The sequence below is a fragment of the Melanaphis sacchari genome, unplaced genomic scaffold (assembly GCF_002803265.2).
Source record: "Melanaphis sacchari strain LSU unplaced genomic scaffold, SCAv2.0 Contig31_pilon_pilon, whole genome shotgun sequence".
Classification (NCBI taxonomy): domain Eukaryota; kingdom Metazoa; phylum Arthropoda; class Insecta; order Hemiptera; family Aphididae; genus Melanaphis; species Melanaphis sacchari.
The window spans coordinates 3858161-3879584 of record NW_020271193.1 but is presented as its reverse complement, the minus strand read 5'-3'; the positions used below and the strand labels follow the sequence as shown (position 1 = coordinate 3879584).

Here is a 21424-nt window from a genome sequence, read left to right as displayed (position 1 = left end):
TATTATATTGTATAATAATACATTCAATAATTGTTTATTTACTTATAATTATGAATAATCCCTAGTATATATGACTTTGAACATTCTTTTTAAATAATATAATAAATGTACAAAGTAGAATATTGTAGACGTTATTAAATAAACTTCATTGCTTAGTTTAGAATCTAAGATATTTGTATAGTAAATTAATATTAGGTACCCAAATAGTTATAAGAATTTTATTTATATTATGTCGTTTTGATAAATATTTTTCAATGTGAATCTTATGAAAAAAGTTTAATAAAATGAAAAAAGGGGTAGCAAATACTGAAATTCGCATATTTTCATAAATCTTATAAAAGTTTTAACAATACACTAGGGAAGAGCAAAAATAAATTATAACATTTTCTGACTGTACAGAAGTCGTTGAACGCTAAAATGTAACATCTTAATATTTTAATTTATCACCAGAATATTTAATAAATTTTAATTATTTATTAAATTATAAGTTATTAAAAATTTATCAAATTTATATAATACGCACATTTTAAATAGATACTATAACAAATGTATAGACTATAGGTATATATAACATTTAATAAAAGCCTAAAAAATAATAAAATACTTATGAATTCAAATGAAAAAAAGTCTTCTAATGGTGACACCCTCACATTAATTTAAATTACAAAACATTATTCAGTAATTAAAATAGATTACAACAATACAACACTTCAAGTTGTCTTCTAGGGACATTTAATTGAAAGTTGGATTAAAGTTAAGAAATTACGTATTACATAGGTTTGAGATATTTTATCTTTGTACATTTTATATAAAATAATTCAATTTAAATGTAACAAGACAAAATATTAAAGATAAAACTAAAAATAATGTTATCAACATTTAATAAAGTCAAAGAAATAAAATATTAAATTAATATAATTTTTATAAGTAAATAGATCACATTAATATTATACACCTATGTTCACATATAATCTATAATATATTATTTTTAAATATTTCTATTGCTTATTAAACTATATATAATATTTTAGTTTAAAATAAATACTTCTAAGAACCTAATAAATAATGGGTATAATATAAATTAAATACTCTGTATTGAATTTAATATCGAATACTTCTTATATTTTTATCAATTCACATATTATCAAACGATTTTTTTCAAATGTATTTCATTACCTTTCAATTTAAAAAAAATAATTTATATTGGTTTAATATGGTTTGTATATATCGTAATTGCTTATGCTTTAGTTTTTTAATCATTTTAATGTAAAATAAATTTAATAAGTCTTCTACCTCGACAATTTATATGCTTGTTTAAAGTAAAAACAGAACAACAAATTCAAACATCCTCCAAAACTAATGTATACAGAGACACTTTAAGTGCTTATAATTTTATCGGACTTTGGCGTATAGTTATAAAAACTTAGTAAAACGAGCTCGTATTCTATGTCACCGGTGACTTATGTTTACGTGCACTAAATTCTCCAGTCCATTCTACATACAGTCGTGCAGAAACTAAGATAATGACTTGCACTAATACTATTTATATTATACTTATTAGTTGGTATTGTGACATAATATTAATGTATTATGTTGTCATTAGAAATGTTCGAAATGAATTAATTATAGGTACACTAGATAACATTAAATACATATTTTCCATTAGCCACAATTATTATGCCTAATATTTTACCGTCAATAAATTGTACCCAATAATATAGTTTCATTGTATACCACTATTATACCACTGTAACATACACCGATTTTGAATTTTTTAAGTAACCCTAAATTACTTTAAATACACTGATAAAAAAATTGTCTTTGATTCTTTTTTTAATTAATGTAAAACCGTACAAAATTGTACACAGTATTCTATTTGCAACGTACTGATTGATCAAGCGATTTGATAGAAATGTTGAAAACATATTTAAATTTAATGAAAAATCTATTTGATGAAAACATTCCTCCTACTGTCATTTATTTCTGTAAAATACAAAAAAAATAACATTAAATTAATACGTATTATATTACGTTTTATTATGTACCTTCGTAATTAATATAATAATAAAATGGTAATAATAGGTAAATAAAGTATATAGAATAATAAAAATCGTATATAAAAATTAGTAATTTTATTAAACATTTATTTATGTAATAATTTAACATCTCATGTAGTTACAAATTTTTTTTAAAAATATAAGATATTGACATTACCACTTATATTATGAAAGTCAAAATATGAAAACATTATTACTACAAAAAAACGTTTCTAATAAAATATTTATACAGTTATTTAAAACAAGAACACTAAACATCGTGCATAAGAACAAGTTATGAACATTTCTCGTACAATTATTTATATAGTATATATTTTTATTCCGATAGTTTTTTTTAAGATCAGAACTCAATAATTCTTATAACTCTTTTTAGGGTAGGTACCTACTATTTACCTATTTTTTTTTTTCAACTAATAAGTTATCAGCAGTTTATATTACATTTATTTTAATATAACATGTAATTTATAAACAATATTTCTTATAAAATATAATATTAATTCATAATTGTATAACTCGTCAAATCGCTGAATAAATTCAGTATTGACCATTATGAACATGCAGTTATAGTAATAGAATAACATTATTATTTTGCTAAACATAAACAACGATAAATTTTAAAGGTACTATTATAATAAATATGAGTATTAATTATAATATAAACATTTTATTATAAATATAATATGATTTTATGCAATATCACATACCTAGGTCTCAGATTTTTAAATTTTAAAAAAGCTTTTATTTAATTTTAAAAAAAAAATAAGCATTATTTAGGAATATTATTTTTGGTTAAAGTGACTTAACATTAAACTTTCTCCTAGTCATCATCTATAACAGTCTATGCCATGAATGGCTAACATGAATAGTTTCGTGGGCCACATGAATAAATACGATGATACCGAGAGGCAAGAGCTTAAATTTTTACAGGTACATTTCGTATAATTAAATATTTTTTTATAAATTTTTACTTAAAAAATTAAAATTCGTTATAAAAATAATAATTAAAAAAATTGATTTTTAAATAAAGCACGAACCGCATCTGACAATGATGAGAGCCACATGTGGCTAGTGAGCCGCAAGTTGGCCATCCTAGGTGTATGCTATGTGCAACAATAATAATATCATTAATTATAGATATAGATGTTTTTATAAATGACTCCAGATACTTAAACTTTAATTTATTAATATACATTTTTTATATTTTTATTTAATTTTTTATTAATATTATAGATTAAAAATATTTAACTAAATCATTTGAAATTTCTAGAATTTAATATTCATACGTTGGACTTTTAATAAATCAATAATACAAATTAATTTGTAAATTTAGAGCCATATAAAATATTTAATAATTTCGTCTAGAGTTTTTACCTAAACAATTTTGCATATTCATAAATATTTTTCAGTTAGTTAACATTTACATGTTATAGTCGTCCAGATTTTGCATTATTTTTAGTGTTATTATGATAGCAGCTATACTCAGATAATTAATTCTTTAATTCTTTCGACACGCTGACGTCGTGGTGACCAGCTGCAGCAATTGAAAAAACGAGCGTTGGAATATAAATTTCAACCCAGAATCGTGACCGTGGGTTTGCGTAGGCTGGTGGTGTGGTGTAGATGTCATTAAACAAGAATTCACCACAAAACAACGGGTTAATTTGGGTTCGTATGGAAATGAAAGCAAAAAGGATCGATACATGGAAGGGCCTTTAACAGAAATGGAGGGTAGGCGCGGGATGTCAATGAAAAAAAAGTCTCTTTTAGGCACTAACCATACCCCTATATTTAATTAAAATACTCAGCACATTTTTTATTTATTTTCATAACATGTCAAACTAACAGAATGAGTAAGAGTCTTAAATATATTTTTATTTTTTTATTTTCATCTAAATCATCATTCTAGATTATGAATAGAAGTTGAGATAATATTTTTAAAATTATTTGATGTGTATTTTAGAATTATAAATTTTAAAACATTAAACATTTACAAATGTTTTGACTCGAAGTAATACATTTAATACAAATAAAGATATCTTAGAAACCAAAACTGAATGATAATTTTTAATGAATTTACTGTAACAAATAGTGACGAAAACATAACCATGAAAATCGTTAAAATGTTTAGTTTGACAATAACGGTTAAATAGAAAAAAGTAATAAAACTTTCATGAGATTTATGAATTTACTTACGATTAACAGTAGTTTATGTATATTAAAATATATTTGAAAAATGATATTGATTTGTGTTTTTATATCAAATTAAAATTAGTATTAAATTTAAAATCAGTATGAAATTAAAAGCTTATGTATCGTAGGTAATTAAATTATTATTTCAACCTGAGGTAATTGATACAAATCAGTTTTATATTTGCTTGATAGGTAATTATTTTTAAATCAGAATAACTCTCAAGTTTCAACTCTAGAATTTAAGAGAAGCGAAGATTGTATTGATTTAACAATTATGTAGCTCTCCTTTTTTTTTCTATATGGGTGCTTTTCCAAGCAATAAAAACTGAGCAGAAGTTGCATATATATCTTTTACCTATCTATTTATATATTTAAAATCGAATCTATATTTTTGGTTCTTAAGAGGGTTTTTTTTTATTGTGTCAGTAAATTCTACATGTACTTGAAAAAAATTGTTTTAAAATGCATCCTTTTATCTGAATTTGTAGTAAATTTTTCTTTTAATGGAATGAAAAAATAAATAATTATTAGAATATTAAAAAAAAATATACCTTTAAAGTTATTCAAAATATATACAGTAGTTACAATCTATAGTATTTAATAACTAAATCAATATTAAAAGAAACCAACTTAGCACAAATATTTAATATACATAATATATAGCTTGTAAATCTAATACATACTTTATTTACACAAAGTTTACAATGTGTTTAAAATGTTGATAAAATATTAAAATATTTTAATATGGTTTCTAATTTATTATAGTCGTTGTTATTATGCATACTATTTGTTTTTCATTTTGAAGAATAATAATTATTTATTTTATAAAATACACGAAGAAAATAATTACATAAATATTATTATATTTTCAGTTTTATAATTATTATAAAATATAAATGGCAAAGGCCTATGATCCGATAAAATATCAATTGTTTTTTTTTTTTTTTTTTTTGTAACTATGTTTTTACTTTTTAGTTAAATTAAAAATATTAAAAAATAAATAATCATTTATTTATTTCAATTATATAATGGTATATACTATTTTTAAATATAATATTTGATATTATCTACATATTCTCATTAATAATCAATTTAAAATCAAATAAAAAATAATGGAATTACTAGAAAAATACAGTATGCAAATATAATATTATTATTATCAAATCAATAGTTATACTGTAATACACTAAATGAGTGGAAAAAAATCGAGATTAAAAATTGTTCGCGACCAAAACAACAATAATGATAACATGACAATCGATTTAAGACGTATTATGCAGATTGCCAGTATATTTAATATAACATTATTTCGATAAAATTCAAACACTTTCAGCTCTTTCTTAATGTGATATGTAAATTTTTACATTTACAAGTAAAACCTATCATATAAAAATAAAACCTAAATTTTACTAACACCTATTTGAACTTTTACTGTGCCATAGTATAATATATATTTATTTGGCAATACAACTTTATATCGCAACACTTTCACTCGTAGAAAACAGTTGTAAGAATTTGAACTCTACGAAATTTTCATTCTGGCGTGTGCGAATAACACAATATTATCTAGAATAAAAGTCGTAAAAGTCGTATAGTTTTTCATCAGTTAAACGTATTTATCATATTTGGTCGAAATCAAAATGTCCAAATTAAATTCGGTAGTGATATACGCGAATAACCGTACAAAATACAAGACAATTTTTTTAACGAAAGAATATACACTTTGTCTCGATAAGTATATAACATTTTTAAAAATATCATTTTCTTTTATATATTATTAAAATTAATTATACAACATCGTCTTTGAAAAATTATATTTTTTTTTTTTAAATTTATCGTTCTGTAAGATTTTACTTTGTCGGATGAAAACATTTATTATTAGAATAAACATAATATAATAATATAATATACACAGAATAATTTCGATTTCAAAAACCTAATATCAAACAAATAATTGTTAATTGAATATATTAAGTGTTTTAAGTTTTTCACTCCGCTCTAGTCGAACCTAAACTTTAAAATACATTTAACCAATTAACCACACCCTGTGTACACATATATAGGTAGAATGTTTGACACGAACTTAATGAAAAACCAACGAAACTCATCGTCGCTATCGTATAATTATACGACAATTTTATTGTTATAATATCATACTATATAGTTCCATTCGTATTTACAGGGCAATTCAATCGTGCGTCTCAACGGATATTCATCACACCGGCGGCAGCGGCACCGGATACTGCCAGTACCAAAGGAAAGACTAATCATGCGACAACACAGGTAATATACAATAATATTACAGTTGGACGATGGTTTAAATTGGTCGAGGCGATGCCATTCGCCCGTCTGAACGATTTGAGTGGATTAGTTTTGAACGCATAGGTACACTATTATTATATCGCCGTTCCTACTTGTCCATCGATCCTTATCCGCATCGTCTATTTCAGTAATGCTTCTACTTTTCTCTGTCGACGCGTCCGCATGTCATCACAATAAAATTTACAGGCCGGACTGAAAAAAGGCCGGGTAAAAATAACGAAAACGCCTTTTTCACGCCTAGGAGAAAATGACTGCGGGAAAACTGTTTCACGCTTTTATCGTTCAATCGGAATAAACGTTAACGCCGTTTTGAATTCATCATCTGCGTAGATATATTACATGGGCATGTAGAATAACACTTTTATACGAGTTTATTCAAATTTCAACATACATAATATATATATATATATATATGTTTGTATGTGTGTATGTCTGTAAACGTTTGTTCTAAATAATACACTGATTAGGTACTATAAATCTGCTTGTTCCGATCTCTCTTGTCAATCTTAAAAAAATTAAATTACTGTTATTCATTTGATACCCATTAACATGCAACAATACACGCTAATAATAAACCATTTAAAAACAAATTATTATGATGATGATAATGATTAACGTTGACATAATAATAACGATAATTATTAACAAAACACTCCTATAATTGCATGAATAGTTTTGTTTTTTTGTACGATATATCTTATACTTATTTAAACTTGACACTTATTAAAGTTAACCTATTAATTATTATTTATTATCTCAAAAATGTAAAATTCAAATTAATATTAAAAGATTTTATGAAGGTAAAACAAGTATACTTGACACATCTGTAATGTAATGTTGAAATTAAACCATTTTTATAATTTTTAAATTTAAACTGTTTGAAACAATGACAAGATCATTTTTATTGTGCAATAATTTATCACAAAAATTCAAATCTAACTCATTTATTACTTTAACCTACTCAATAAAAAGTATATTTAACTTTTTAGGAAAACGATTACAAACTTACACTTTTTTTTCTTATAATTTTCAAAAATACAAAGGTAATTCATTTTAGCTCTTCTTAAAAAAAAAAAAAAAAAAAATCATAATTCCCTTTAAACCTTTATTTTTAATTTCTTACGATTTTTTATTATTAATTTTTATGTTTAAAATTTTATTAACATAAAAATAAAATAAAAATTCAAAAATGAATAATTTTTTTATAGTTTAGGTGCTTCACTGTAAATGGCAACTTATACCTTTGTACTGACGACCCTACATATTATGTCAATGTTAATAAGTCTTCTTGCAACTACTTAGAATCTTCGTGGCAAACAGATTGTAATACAAGATATTATGAAACTGATTTAATTTATAATCGTGCACCAATGAATAAAGGATTTACTTAAATAATAATAACTTTTAATTTAAATAAATACAGAATGACTACCTATACATATTTCTGTTATAAGATGGGCTTTATGTAATTTAATCCAATATTCTGAAAAAATTCGAACATTCGTTTAAATCACTAGAGAGAAAATATATATTAGGAGATTGGGTATTAGTTTAATTACTTCACTCAAATAAAGAACGTCAAGAATAATTACTGGCACAAAACAATTTCAGTAGTTCATCTTGTCTATATAAAAGCTAGATAGTAGGTACTGGCATTTTATCTCTATTCTTTTAATTGAGGTGTTAATTACTAGGGATGTAATATATGCATATGATAGAGTTGCTGGTAATGTTATCAATATAGCTATGTTATTTTGAAATAGTGTGAAGTATTTTTTATACTAAATCTATATTATTCTTTCAAAAAAAAATTTTTCGTATGTCTGGTAACTCCTCAGTATGTGTCCAAATCAATAATTGGGACTAATGTGAATTCTAAATTTTTATAATAATATGCAGTCCTTTTGATTTAAGCTTTTTTATATATCTTATATTCAAAAGTCTATAATATAGATACCATTGTAACATCATATTTATTATTAAACTATAGATTAATTAGATACCTTAAAATATTAATATAGTTACACTTACTAATATATTTTACTAATTCTCATATATATATATATATATATATATATTGTGTAGTTTTTATTCACTTATTCACTAAATACTTCATATTTTCAATTTATTATTTTTAAGTACGATTTTATACTTGAATGTTAAAATATTAAAAATTGTAATATAATTGTGATTATTTAACTTAATTCTTGATTACAAGGATAATTATTTTCTAAAATAAAATTAATAAATAACTATAAAAAACTTAATATTTTTAAGAAACTCATTTTAAATTGAATTCAAGTTATACGAATTCGGAAACAATTTATTTAAAATATTTAGTTGAATAAAATTATGTTTACCATTTTAAATTGAATTGATTATGTATTGAATTTAAATTAATTTTAAAACCTAACCTAAATTAACTTAAGTGAAACTAAATTTACTACACTAAAATCAAACTCCTATTAAAAAATTATCTAATAAATTAAAAAAATAAATATATTTACAAAACAATAATATTATTTTTAATTTTAGATTATTTACTGTTTTTAGATAAATATCAAAATTATTAGTTCGTTGGAATCTATCTTTACAAAAATCTTCACATAACCAAAATATTTAAATTTTTACCCTACACATTATAAAATATATTCATTAATAACAATCATATGACTTGTCAAAACATTTAGGAGGAAAATTAAGTAAATAATCCGTTTGTCAGTAGGTATTACTAACTTAACTTAATATCAAATAATAATATACTAACGTGAAAGTAATATCGTCGTTAAAAAAAAAAAATGATGAAACATTAATTTTCTATAGAACAATTCATCTAAGTCCAAAGTAAAGCTTTTCATATTGTTTAACTTCTTGGATGTGTAACTATATTACTGACAATCGCGCCTTTTTGTTTTTACTTAATAAAATGCTTTTTTTTTCAAATCATCAATAACTAGCGTAATAAAAATTAATTTGTGTTTTCAGGAAAAAAAAAACGGTGGAGTAGATTTATAATTTTTTTTTTTTTTTATGTAAGCATAATTTATAATAAACTTAATATTTAAAAATAATATAAAATACTGACATTTTACGGGTATATATTTCGATTGAAAAATCAGGTATTTCATTGATTAACTCCACTTTTTTTTTCGTGAATTGACTTTTCCACTGAAAAGTAAAAAAAAAGAAATAAAAATTGCTTTCCATTGAAAACAAAACCATACAATCCAATTACTATCATATAAAACATTGATCAAAATAGACTAGCTTGATTTTATCGTTCAAGGCAATAAACGGATTACGCTGGAGCACAGATAGTCATATGAATATTCTGACTTTGATGACAATAAACTTAACCCAGATTTAATTTGCATTAATAAAAATTATATTATTTTGTTTCTTAAAACCAATTCACGTACATATAAACGTAAATAGGTTCAATTTTTGGGAGGAGGGCCGCAGCCCTGAATACATTTAAAATAATCGAATAAATGCAAAATCTCATACTCATTAATGTTTAACTAAATACCTTAGTATCTTATTTTTTAATACTCATGATGATAAGTGATAACTTATAAATTAAAACATGGAGTTTTATGCAATTATTTTTTTTCCTTTTCACGTTTTTGCTTTTTGTCAGTAATCTTTACGACTCATAATATTTTGAAGCTAATAAAATTATTTATTTTTTTTTTTTTTGCATATTATGTCATATTTAACATAACTTCTTAATGGTGTGTAAAAAATATGTATTACATTATATTACATATTATAATATTCATTACCTAAAAGTTTAAATAAAAATATTTAACATGATATTAATAATTAACACATATATGTTTATTTTATATTCATATACTATACATAAATATAAATTTTTTAGCGTGCTTAATAATAACATTCTATCATTTTTTGGAAAAATGTTAAAAACTTTTTCACTGTCAAAAAGTATATCCCATTCTATAAATAATATGGATAGATTAGTAAATCTAGTCTGTCCCGTTGCACTCATCAGCCATGTTTTAATTTGGTAGAATGCGCATTTCTGAAAAGCTTCTTACCATAGATTTTATTTTTTTATCTACTAACATTTCAGAATAAATTTAAAAATGATAATAAACTAAACAATAATAAATTATTGAAGAATGAGAGAATATTTTCATATTTTTTTTTATTTTTGCCACTCGTAGCATAGTTAAATATTTTAATGGTTCATATAATAAACATTCACAGAAAAATAATCTTATGATTGTACTCGAGTATCGCCAATACATATACAACAATTAACTATGTCATCGCCCAAATGTGAGACGTGGCTACATGTATAGTGCGTACGTAATGAATTTTTCGTAAAAATATTGACGATAAAAGTTTTAATTCTAAAATTATAACTTTAAAAACAACAGTGGTTAATGATAACTATCAAAATAATAATAATAACATTGACTGTTTGTAATACTATTCCGCTAAAATATATAAACATGAAAACTATTATGAGTAATTTAATAACTCATAAAAACTAAAACAAAAAAAATATTACTCTAACCAAATTTAAAAAAATTTTAATTTTTAATAGTTTATAAAATTGTATTAAATTGAGAGGCTACGCACTCGTTTAGCCTCCCTAAAATTTACATCTATGCACATTGCGCATACATTAATAAACCGTAATCACAAAACTAAATATTGTATATCCATGTCAAACTTAATTATTTTTAAGTTTTCTAGCATAACATATATGTTATATAAAAATACTTAATTTGGAAAATTTAAAAAAAATTCTTCAAAACATTGTATCTTAAAACAAATGAGTTTCTAGTATAAAATATGAGAATGGCTCATAAATTAAAAAAAAAAATATATTATTATTTATTATAATAATTTAATAAATGCAACATTTTTGTAAAATGTTTTATCAACCTACTATGATACTAAAAGTAAAATAAATTACTTTAATAGATAAATCAAAAAAAAAACATATGAAATATACTTAATGACATAGGCTTACAGACTATCTCTGCATAGAATTTTTTACAGTAGTCCGTAAACAATAATATATCATTGAATTCAAATTTAACACACTCATAACAATAACTCACTCGACACCTAATGTACAGCAGAACAGTACCCACTTGCCTGCCTTTTTACTTTTAATCCACAAGGTACCTACTATAATAGAATTTATTAGTATGTTCACAAAACCATTTTACGATTACACAATAAAAATGAAAAGTTTTTAAGAATAGGGAATAAATTTAAAAATAGTAATTGTTCAGTAGACAATAAAAACGTTTCATATTTTAATTTTTTTAAAAGAATTGTATAATATTTTATTTTATTGTTAAGTTCAATTAGTTATATGTTAATATATATATATATATATAAAAAAAATACTAGAAAATAATTTAACTCTACAGACAAGTTGTTTTATGACATAATTTGACTAAAACATATAACAAATAATTGCACTCAAAATATTTAATTCTCTGAAAAGTAAATCAAACAATATGAAATATTTGGATTATGATAAATTACTTTTAAAAATAGTTATATATTATTTTTATGATTAAACTCTAAGGAATCTACAATTCATAGTATTTTATCATCTGATACAGTGGTAGGTACTATAAGGATATTTATATAATATAGTTTTGATCACCTATTCATAGATTTTAATAAAATTCTTGAAATCCTTTGACAATTTGAAGCTAATAGATACTTAAAAAAACAATTACATTTTAAACAACATACAAAAGATTTAAAGTTAAAAAATACTCGTAACTTTCAACATGAAAAATAAAATATGAGAATAAATGAGAATAATTTATGACAAGATATAAACAATTTTCAGTTAATTATTATTTTTTTGTCTCAATTTTAGGATCACTATTTATACATCCAAAATTATTTTTTTTTTTTACATATTTAATCAATTACATCCAGTTACATGAGTAATTTACAGACAAAAAAATATTTTCCTAGCTTTTTCAATTTTAGCGTGATCTAACTCGCACTCCATTCTTAAATCACCTGGCACCATTAATATATAACCAATTATTTCAATGATCTTCTATTAATCCAAGAAAAATAGCTATATCGCCAAAATGTTATTGTTTTTATTTTTTCCTGAGTAGCATTCGCAGTACATAATTGCGTGTACATTAATTTCAGTAAATTAGATAAATATACACACATGAAGCAATGTCATTAGCTTTTCGTTTGGCTTCAGTTGCATACAACTATAACCATATAAAATAAATTACTTCAATAGATAAAAAATTACACACAATTAAATTGCAAGTCCACAATTTATAGATGTATGTAAAATGTAACAAAGCTGTCTAATGAGGGGGTTAGAATACGCTGTTGTAAATCAAACAATAAGAGACAATGGTCTATGGATATGGTGGTAATGTTGTTTCTTTCGATTTATAGGTTTGTTCAGCTTCGTCTCAGTGTTTTATCTTATCTTTAATTATTTTAGTCTTTTGTTCTGATGAAACAATGTTATTAATAAGCTGTATATTATACTTGTCACACTGTACGCAAATGTCCTTTTTGAGACTCTTGACTTTTCACACTGCATTTTTAAAATATTTTTCTCACGGTACTCGGCTTACTGGCTTTTTTACACTTATTTTATACTCATTATTTATTAGCTCCTTGCAATGTATAATGACTTAGTAAATATTTTTTTTTATAACTTTTTCCTACAATAATGACTTTCGTAATCAAGAAGTTAATCATATCAACTATATGATTTATCAATAATTTATTAATTATCTTAAGAAGTGGTGTATGACACTTTTTATCTAGAAAACACTGTTATGCAAGTGAAATTTTAGTGCAAAAATTTATCAAAAAATTAATATTTACACAAAATATATTTTCATAAAACAATCTTATTAGTTATTGCTTATTAATAATGAGTATTATGACATACACGAATTTAATATATACCAACATTTTTTGGTACATAATTTTAGTATGTTTTTTCCCTTGGCTTTTGTTTGTTGTAACCATCTAAAAATAGCTTAATAAATATAATATCTCATATTATACTAGTAAAATAATAACCAATCATTTTATCAGTACACATAAATGATGATTTTTAGTAGGTGAGTTACTGACATAAATTAAAAACTAATCATTGCATTATTATTTTAATTTTATTAAAAACGAAGCCACCTGTTCAATAACATACTCAGAAACCCTTTAGAAAACTCTTTTGTTTGACATGATAAATACATGCCAATGATTGTAGTAATATCATCAAGAATTTGACATTTGTTTAATGTAAATAATTGCGTTTCCTGTTATGTTACGCAATAAACAATAACAACGAAATACCTAACAAAATGTATTTTATATAAATTAAAAACTTTCTTTGTGGTCGTACATTAGGGTAATTTCTTTGGTTCAAGTATCAAATTCAGTATTTAGATTTATTTAAAATGCTGAAATACTTATGAAAAAAAAAAATCATGATTTAATACGGTTAAATTCACGTTTGTGTATTCAATATAAATCTCTTTAATGTTTATTTTATAGCTGCGTATACTAAATGCTACCTACTGTGACCTACACAATAGAGATTTTTATAACAAACATTTCAACTAAAACTACAAAACAACCGTTAAATAAATAAATTATAAAAAAAAAAATTATTTCAAATACTTACATATTTTTTAACACTGCAATGTCGCATACAATTTTAAATCAGTTATTTATTTAGGTTAAAAATGAGTATTTAAATACTTATATTTATGTTTTTGTTAGGCAATGATATATTTATATATTTATTAGTAGACTAATAGATTGACAAGGTTATCTATTTACTGTTATAGTTTGAACATGATCATATTTTATATATCTAATAAAGTATCAGTTGCACCTTGGTGTAAGAAAACTTTGTTTCGTGTGAACGCCTTTAGTAAGAATTACACCTACGCCTAATCTAATCTCGCCGTGACCAAACGTAACTCGTCAAGGGTAATTTAAGTAAACTGCAGTTCACTCCCCCGCTCAATCTATAGTCATTAATACTCTTGTGCTTCAATCCTAAGCCCGGCCGTTCCTTTTATATCTATGCTCATAATATATAGTTACACCTATAAAACTACCGTCTCAAATCTACAATTCTATCATCATACTGGACCCCATCAAACTTACTCTGAGTGTTGCTCGCTTCTTTTTAAATTCTTCTCCGTCTTGTAATTTGTACTCTCTAAGCTGAGCTCTCCCCTTTTTGATCGAGTCTATTATTGCGGCTAACAATGATAATGGTATAATTTTATATTACATCTACAAATGAAAAATATGAATTCCACTTGATATTCGTCTCTCTACCTTAATAAATTTCGGTTTTAAATATCCTCAGTTCATCTTGTGACTTAATTGTAAATAGGCACTTAGAATAGAGACAATTTTAATTATTTGAATACATACAATAATATTAGCTTATTTTAAAATTTGATTAGATTTAACAGAATTATTATTAATCGATTTGCTATGTATTATGAATTTGTAAATTCGTAAATTAAACGTAAAAAGTTAATTTTTTATTATTTATTTTAATCACACTCTTGATATTTTATACTGAGAAATAAAATGTCTAATATATTTGTTGAATTATAAAAACATACTTTCTTTATTTGCATTTTCTACAGAATACTATGAATGTATTAAAACATTATAATTATTTAAAAGAAAAATATTATACCTTGTATTATGATACTTATGGTTTTAAATAATTAAAATTGTATAATAATAAGTGTCACTTACCAAAGTTTTAAATTTTTTTTGATACATTAATATTATTAGGTATGAATAAATCAATAATTTAACAGCATTGTGATGACAATGATAATTACAGTAAACCCTTGATTATCCGTCAACTCCTGTTATACGTCATCGTCCATAATAATAGTATCGTAAATTATAAATAAAATATTGAACTCCCATAAGTATACCTATTTAGAGAAATAAAAAACTCATCTATGAAAAAAGCTTGGAATTATTATTTTTTTTTTTTTTTTAATTATTTTACCATAATATAGGTACAACAATATATATAATTTTAAAACTACAATAGTTATAATAAATATGTTTTTTCTTTAATTCGTCACACTCTTTGTCTCATTTAAAACAATTAATTAAGATTTTACTGTAATTAAACTTAAAATTATTTTGTATTATAGGCTAACATGAACTCGGCCGATTCAATGGAGTCAGACGAAAATAAAAAACTAGGACCAAAAAATCGGAGCCAGCAATTTTATTCCAAACAAGATATTGTAGAACAATACTGCCTAAGCGATAAGCAATTACAAGTATTAAACAGGGTTAGACAACCTCCAGCATTGTTTGGATGCATATCCAGTCACAGAGTAAGGAAATTAATATTTTATATTATTTCTGAATATATATTTTTTTTTACATGAATATGAAATTTTATATTATTATAAAGTTGTAAGTATATGTATTTATTTCAAAAATAAAAAATTTTTAATTTTAGTAAAACTTATTATTTCTTAATAACAGACATATTACATTTAATATTTTAGTGACCTATATTTAATGTAGCGAAAAAATCACAATAATAGGGCGTAATTTTAATTTTTAATAAAAGTATTGGAACTGTAATAAATTATGTATTTTCTTACATTTATAAATTTTGCAGGAGTCTTCTTGTGGCGCTAGAAGCTCACCGAATCTGTTGACCGCCTGCGTTCGGCGTCGAATACCCAGCGATGAAAACCTCCAGGACCTGTACAAGCGGCTGCCCGCCGACTATGCTCCTTATTCGCGGTGGTCGAGATACCATCGCTGCCATCCCGACGTATTCCCCGTGCATCACTGCCACCAATCGGACCTTGGTGAAGCACCACCACCGCCACCGTGTCAACGGTCGCCAGCTATCAGACGCCACAAATGTTGGCCTCCCGAAGACGAAGTAATCACGTGATGTTATTATAAACTTCGGTAGAGTTATAAATCGTCGTCATGATGACAACGGATATCGATAATTAGCGTGACTAAAAAATGTCGGTTTCTCGGTAGTTTGTTATTAAAAAAAAACCGCTATTATACAGACGAGAGCGGGGTAATAGACTCAGGGGCCGATGATCTCTAGTGTTTTGTAATCGAAAGCGACCTGGCTATTAAAACGTAAAGACGAACTGGGGAGAAATCCTCACAGCGAATGAATTCGAACGAAAATAATAATAGAATCGGGAGTTTTACGGAAATGTCAATGTGTTCGATGGAACGGAACAAACAAAACAGTTTGATGGGCTGCCAGTGCCAGTTGTGCTAGTCTCACGCGACATGTCTCCGCGTTTTCCCGACATATCGTGCGATCGGGGGAGCACTATGACGTGGTGTGTGTAGTCGACGGCATTTTATGTGTTGGGTGTTTACGGATAGTTTCTCGTCGTTGATGCCTGTCCGTTCATAAGCCTTATTTTAAATGCCGCTGATAAAATTATGATAATATGGAAAACATTTAAACACATTATCAAAGACAATAATAATCAGGTTTTGTCGTGACCGCGAGAAAACAGTTTACAGCTTTTATATTGTGCCCACGTTGTATACTGTATAGAAAAGCGTTGTGTAAATTATGAATCTCTGTTATAAATAATTATTATACAAATAGTTATACCATAGATTATTTACAATGTGGCATTTTTATAGGGCTGTCCACACAGGACGTGTCATCCAACATGCCACGGACGGTCCAGTGGATTCGATTGTTCCGAATTTCATCTATGTACGCCTCATTACTTACCCCCTCCTCCCCCTCCGCCAGCACCGCCACAATCGACTTCCAGGTAATTACACTTGCAGCCTACAATGATATATATTTTTGTAGTATACAATATCTAACATATCTGACCATAATACAAAAATAACCGATTAAACGAAAACCTATAAATCGGGTAACATCAGAAGAAATGTCAAAAAATTGAACTAAAAAAAAAAAAAAAAACACATCTAGATGAATAATCGAAACGATAAGTATAATGGTGGTTTTAATTAAAAACTTTTCAATAATATTATGTATTTTTTAATCCCTACCAAATATTTATACTGAAAAAAGTAATTTATTTCATTGTATTACCTCTCTAGACAAAATCAATGAAATAGAAATTAAATTAAAACTTAATCAATTCAAATATATTGATAACAATTGATCGAAAAATCATTGATAAAAATTAAAAATTTATAACAGATGTTACAAATCTATAACGGACCGTATTTGATGTTTGGAGAAACTTAATTTTTTACGTCACCTTTAGTGACATAAAATGACTTAATTGTAAATTGAAACAATTATTACATAAAAATATTTAAAATATTGTATATTATACTATTATTATATTATAAATATTATAAACAATTATTATTATTGTTATTATTTTATTATACTACAACCTACTCCCAGGTTAAATGTGCCATGGAAATTAGCTTTAGGTTAATACAATTTAAATAAAACCTTAAAAAAATATCATCATGGTCGCCAAGGCATTACATTTCGTTAAAAATGGTATTTAAAAATGTCAACAAAAAAGTCAACGTTTGAATGAATACATTGTTTTAAGGGTTAATAACGGAATTAGAAAAAATCGTCCTGTATAAAATTATTATACACTTGGATCAAATTAGTTTTTATAGGTTTAGTAGGCGCTGGGCACGTTTATTGCGTTTATAATAATTATTGTCGTAATAAAATATTGTTATACGCCAATAATTTAGAGAGCTAGGTTAGGTTAGGAGAATGCGGAGCTCTGATACTGTCAAATTTATTCTATTTGCAGCTGTAATCATGTGGAAGGGGAAGCAAAGAAATTAAATGAAAATTCAGAGCACGTTTCTATGTTTGTTTAGTTCATTTACAAAAATCTCTTTCACTGAAACAGTCACCCCACAACCGCACTATTTAGTTTTCGTGAATTGCTATCATTTGCGTTTAAACAGTAATCAAGTTTGTGCACACCGATAGTTAGAACATTGTTGTTATCCCTACAAAATACAAAAAATAAAATAAAAAATCAAGTTAAAAGGCAAATGCCTGTATCAAAATTGCCTATACAACGCGCCGTCCAATGGATTTAACTTAAATCGAAACTCGAAAGTAACAACCAACACCGTTCTACTCCTATAATTTTTTTTCTAAATAGAAAACAATATTATTATATTATATTATATTATACGATCAATACAAAATGGTTTGAAATAATTTCCAAAATCCTAAAATTCTTGATCGATTTAAAGGCATAAATAAAATAAATTATTATTACAATAAATTTTCATCATCTAAACATACTAATATAAAATCATCGATAAAACTCGTAGTCCATTTTTTAGTTTTAATTTTACTATTAATTTTTTTTATATAGCTTACAATTTACCAAGAACTTCTCGTTACAAGTAAATTTTCCTTCTTATTTGCGTATCTAGTCTATAATATACTAACGCATACATATAACTTTATAGAAAAAAGTAAAATAATTACAACGTATATATTGCGTATTTTGAAACCATGATATTTGTATCATAGCTCAGAATGTTTTATTTTACGAAGATTATAAATACATTAGCTATATTTTATACTTAATTCATTCAGTGCGCACTCCAATATCAACACATTATTATTATAAATGCCAACATCTGACCCACTCCAATGTGAAATTTAATCTCATTTCACACTCAAATAATTTTTTTTTTAAATTAAATATTTACTAATTTAAAACCTAATTAAGTTTGAAAGCAAACAATTATTAACATAAAAGCGAATGTGCATATATCACAGTGATTTTTTAAATCCTTTAACCACTAAAAACAATTATTTAAATATAATAAATGACACATTTTTTTTTAAATTGATTTTTATTTTTACGTAAAGTGGTAGTTTTATCCTAGTATTATTTAATTTATCTTTATGTAGATAATTTTTAATTTATATTAACTAAAGTTAGATAATTTTAAATTTAAATTATTCTATATTTGTTTATATGTATATTTTTTTATTTATTATTAATAATAAACATATAATATATATTAAAATATAATTAAATATTAGATACTATTTCATATTCATATATTATTATGTATAAAAATAAATATTAAAAATCCTTAATTTAAAATTTTAATGAATGAGATAATATATAGTTAGAACTCAAATAATACTTTAATGAAAATACCAGTTATTACTTTTCATACACAAATGTTTATTATACAGAGATTAAAAATATGAGTAAATATAAATACATTCACATTTTTTAATAATATTTTACTATTTATATTTTCAGAATGAGGCATGTCAGTTTTGCCAGGTCACATACTGTGACCTCATTCGACAATGTTTCTTTAAAGTCAGCCAACAGTAGCAAATCGTTAGAAAGGTTAATTGATGGTAGAAAAACTCCAGAACCTGTTAGCTCGGTCGAGTCTCCAAAAGTCATTGTATTAGGTATTTATAAACAATAGAACGATAATTTAAGAACCAAAACATAAATATCGAAATTTATTATTATTATACTAATATCAACTTAGTAATCATAAAGTATGGTTGTATATTACAGAAAAGATGAAAAGAGCACAAAAAGTTCAAGCTACACAAACAGACGGAACACGAGATACAAGTCCAGCAACACCGCATAAAGTTAAATCAATAACGAAAAAAAGTGCACAACAAAATGAGACACCGAAATCAATTGTCAGGTAAAGTATACAGCTGATATTTTTATTCATCGACAATATTTTGAAATGTTTTTATGAATTCTATATAATCTAGTTGTTTAATAGTAATAATATAAATAAAATGTTAACAATAATACAGAATAAAATATTTATGACGAAAACACGAGAGTTGAAAGATTTTTAGGTTAAATTAGATTAGATTTTGAGCATTTTTATAAACGCTATAATGACAAAATAGATTTAGTACCCACATTGATGTTCAATTCATTAATCTTATTAATGATTATATCTTATAAATTATAATCAAACCACTTATTGTTGATTTTCCTTCGTACATTATTCTTGCCAATATCCAATATGAAGTTAATAATTTCTAATTATATACATTTAAATATTATACAGGATTATGAACGTTTTAAAATAAGTCAATTAATTTTAAAATACATACCTATATTTTATAGTTTGATGAAAGTTTAACTTCCGATTTCTTTCATACACAAAATATGTTCATAATATCATGGATATTACTTATTATAATATTATAATGTAATGATCTATACCTAATTAAACATCCATTAATATATTATATTACAGACCACCGGAACCAACATTCAGTAATGAGATATTAATTGACTTTGAGCCCAAAGATCCTCCATATCGGAAACAAAACAAAACGATCTTACATAAAACCGTATCAGATGGTGAAATTCTGATTGGTGACATAGCAAGATGTAGGAGTCGAGAGGATGTAGAGGCATCAGTGTCTGACGGTGAACAATGCTACAAAAATTTTGTGGCTGCTTCTTGTGTAAGTATAGCAATATACATAACATTTTAATAATAATAAACTTATCCAATATTTATAAGATATTTTATTTGTAATTGTCTTAAATTGATAAACGTTATCAACTATGAATTAATAATCAAAATTATGAAAAAAACAAAAACTATAATATTATCAATATTAAATAGTTTAAATTATTAAAAAAAAAAAATACAGTAAGCTATATACATTATAGTTATTTTCTATTACTTAATAGATTATATTTAAAACACGAAAACTGTTTTATTTTTTATTTTTTAATTAATTAATTTTAATATGTTTTTATTAAACGAAAAAAAAAGTTGACCATATATAGGTATGTATT

General features: G+C 24.6%; 1 protein-coding gene across 4 annotated transcripts in view; it reads left to right on the top strand.

Moving 5' to 3' along the window:
- The window catches only part of LOC112596379, a 155330-nt gene that overhangs the window by 125608 nt on the left and 8298 nt on the right, over window positions 1-21424 (top strand). For all 4 annotated transcript variants that reach the window (XM_025342034.1, XM_025342032.1, XM_025342030.1 and 1 more), the window contains 7 exons: window positions 6430-6530; window positions 15770-15958; window positions 16252-16524; window positions 17268-17404; window positions 19886-20046; window positions 20159-20297; window positions 20871-21084. In XM_025342034.1, the coding sequence (XP_025197819.1) occupies window positions 6430-6530; window positions 15770-15958; window positions 16252-16524; window positions 17268-17404; window positions 19886-20046; window positions 20159-20297; window positions 20871-21084 (1214 nt within the window). The remainder of the gene's footprint in view (window positions 1-6429; window positions 6531-15769; window positions 15959-16251; window positions 16525-17267; window positions 17405-19885; window positions 20047-20158; window positions 20298-20870; window positions 21085-21424) is intronic.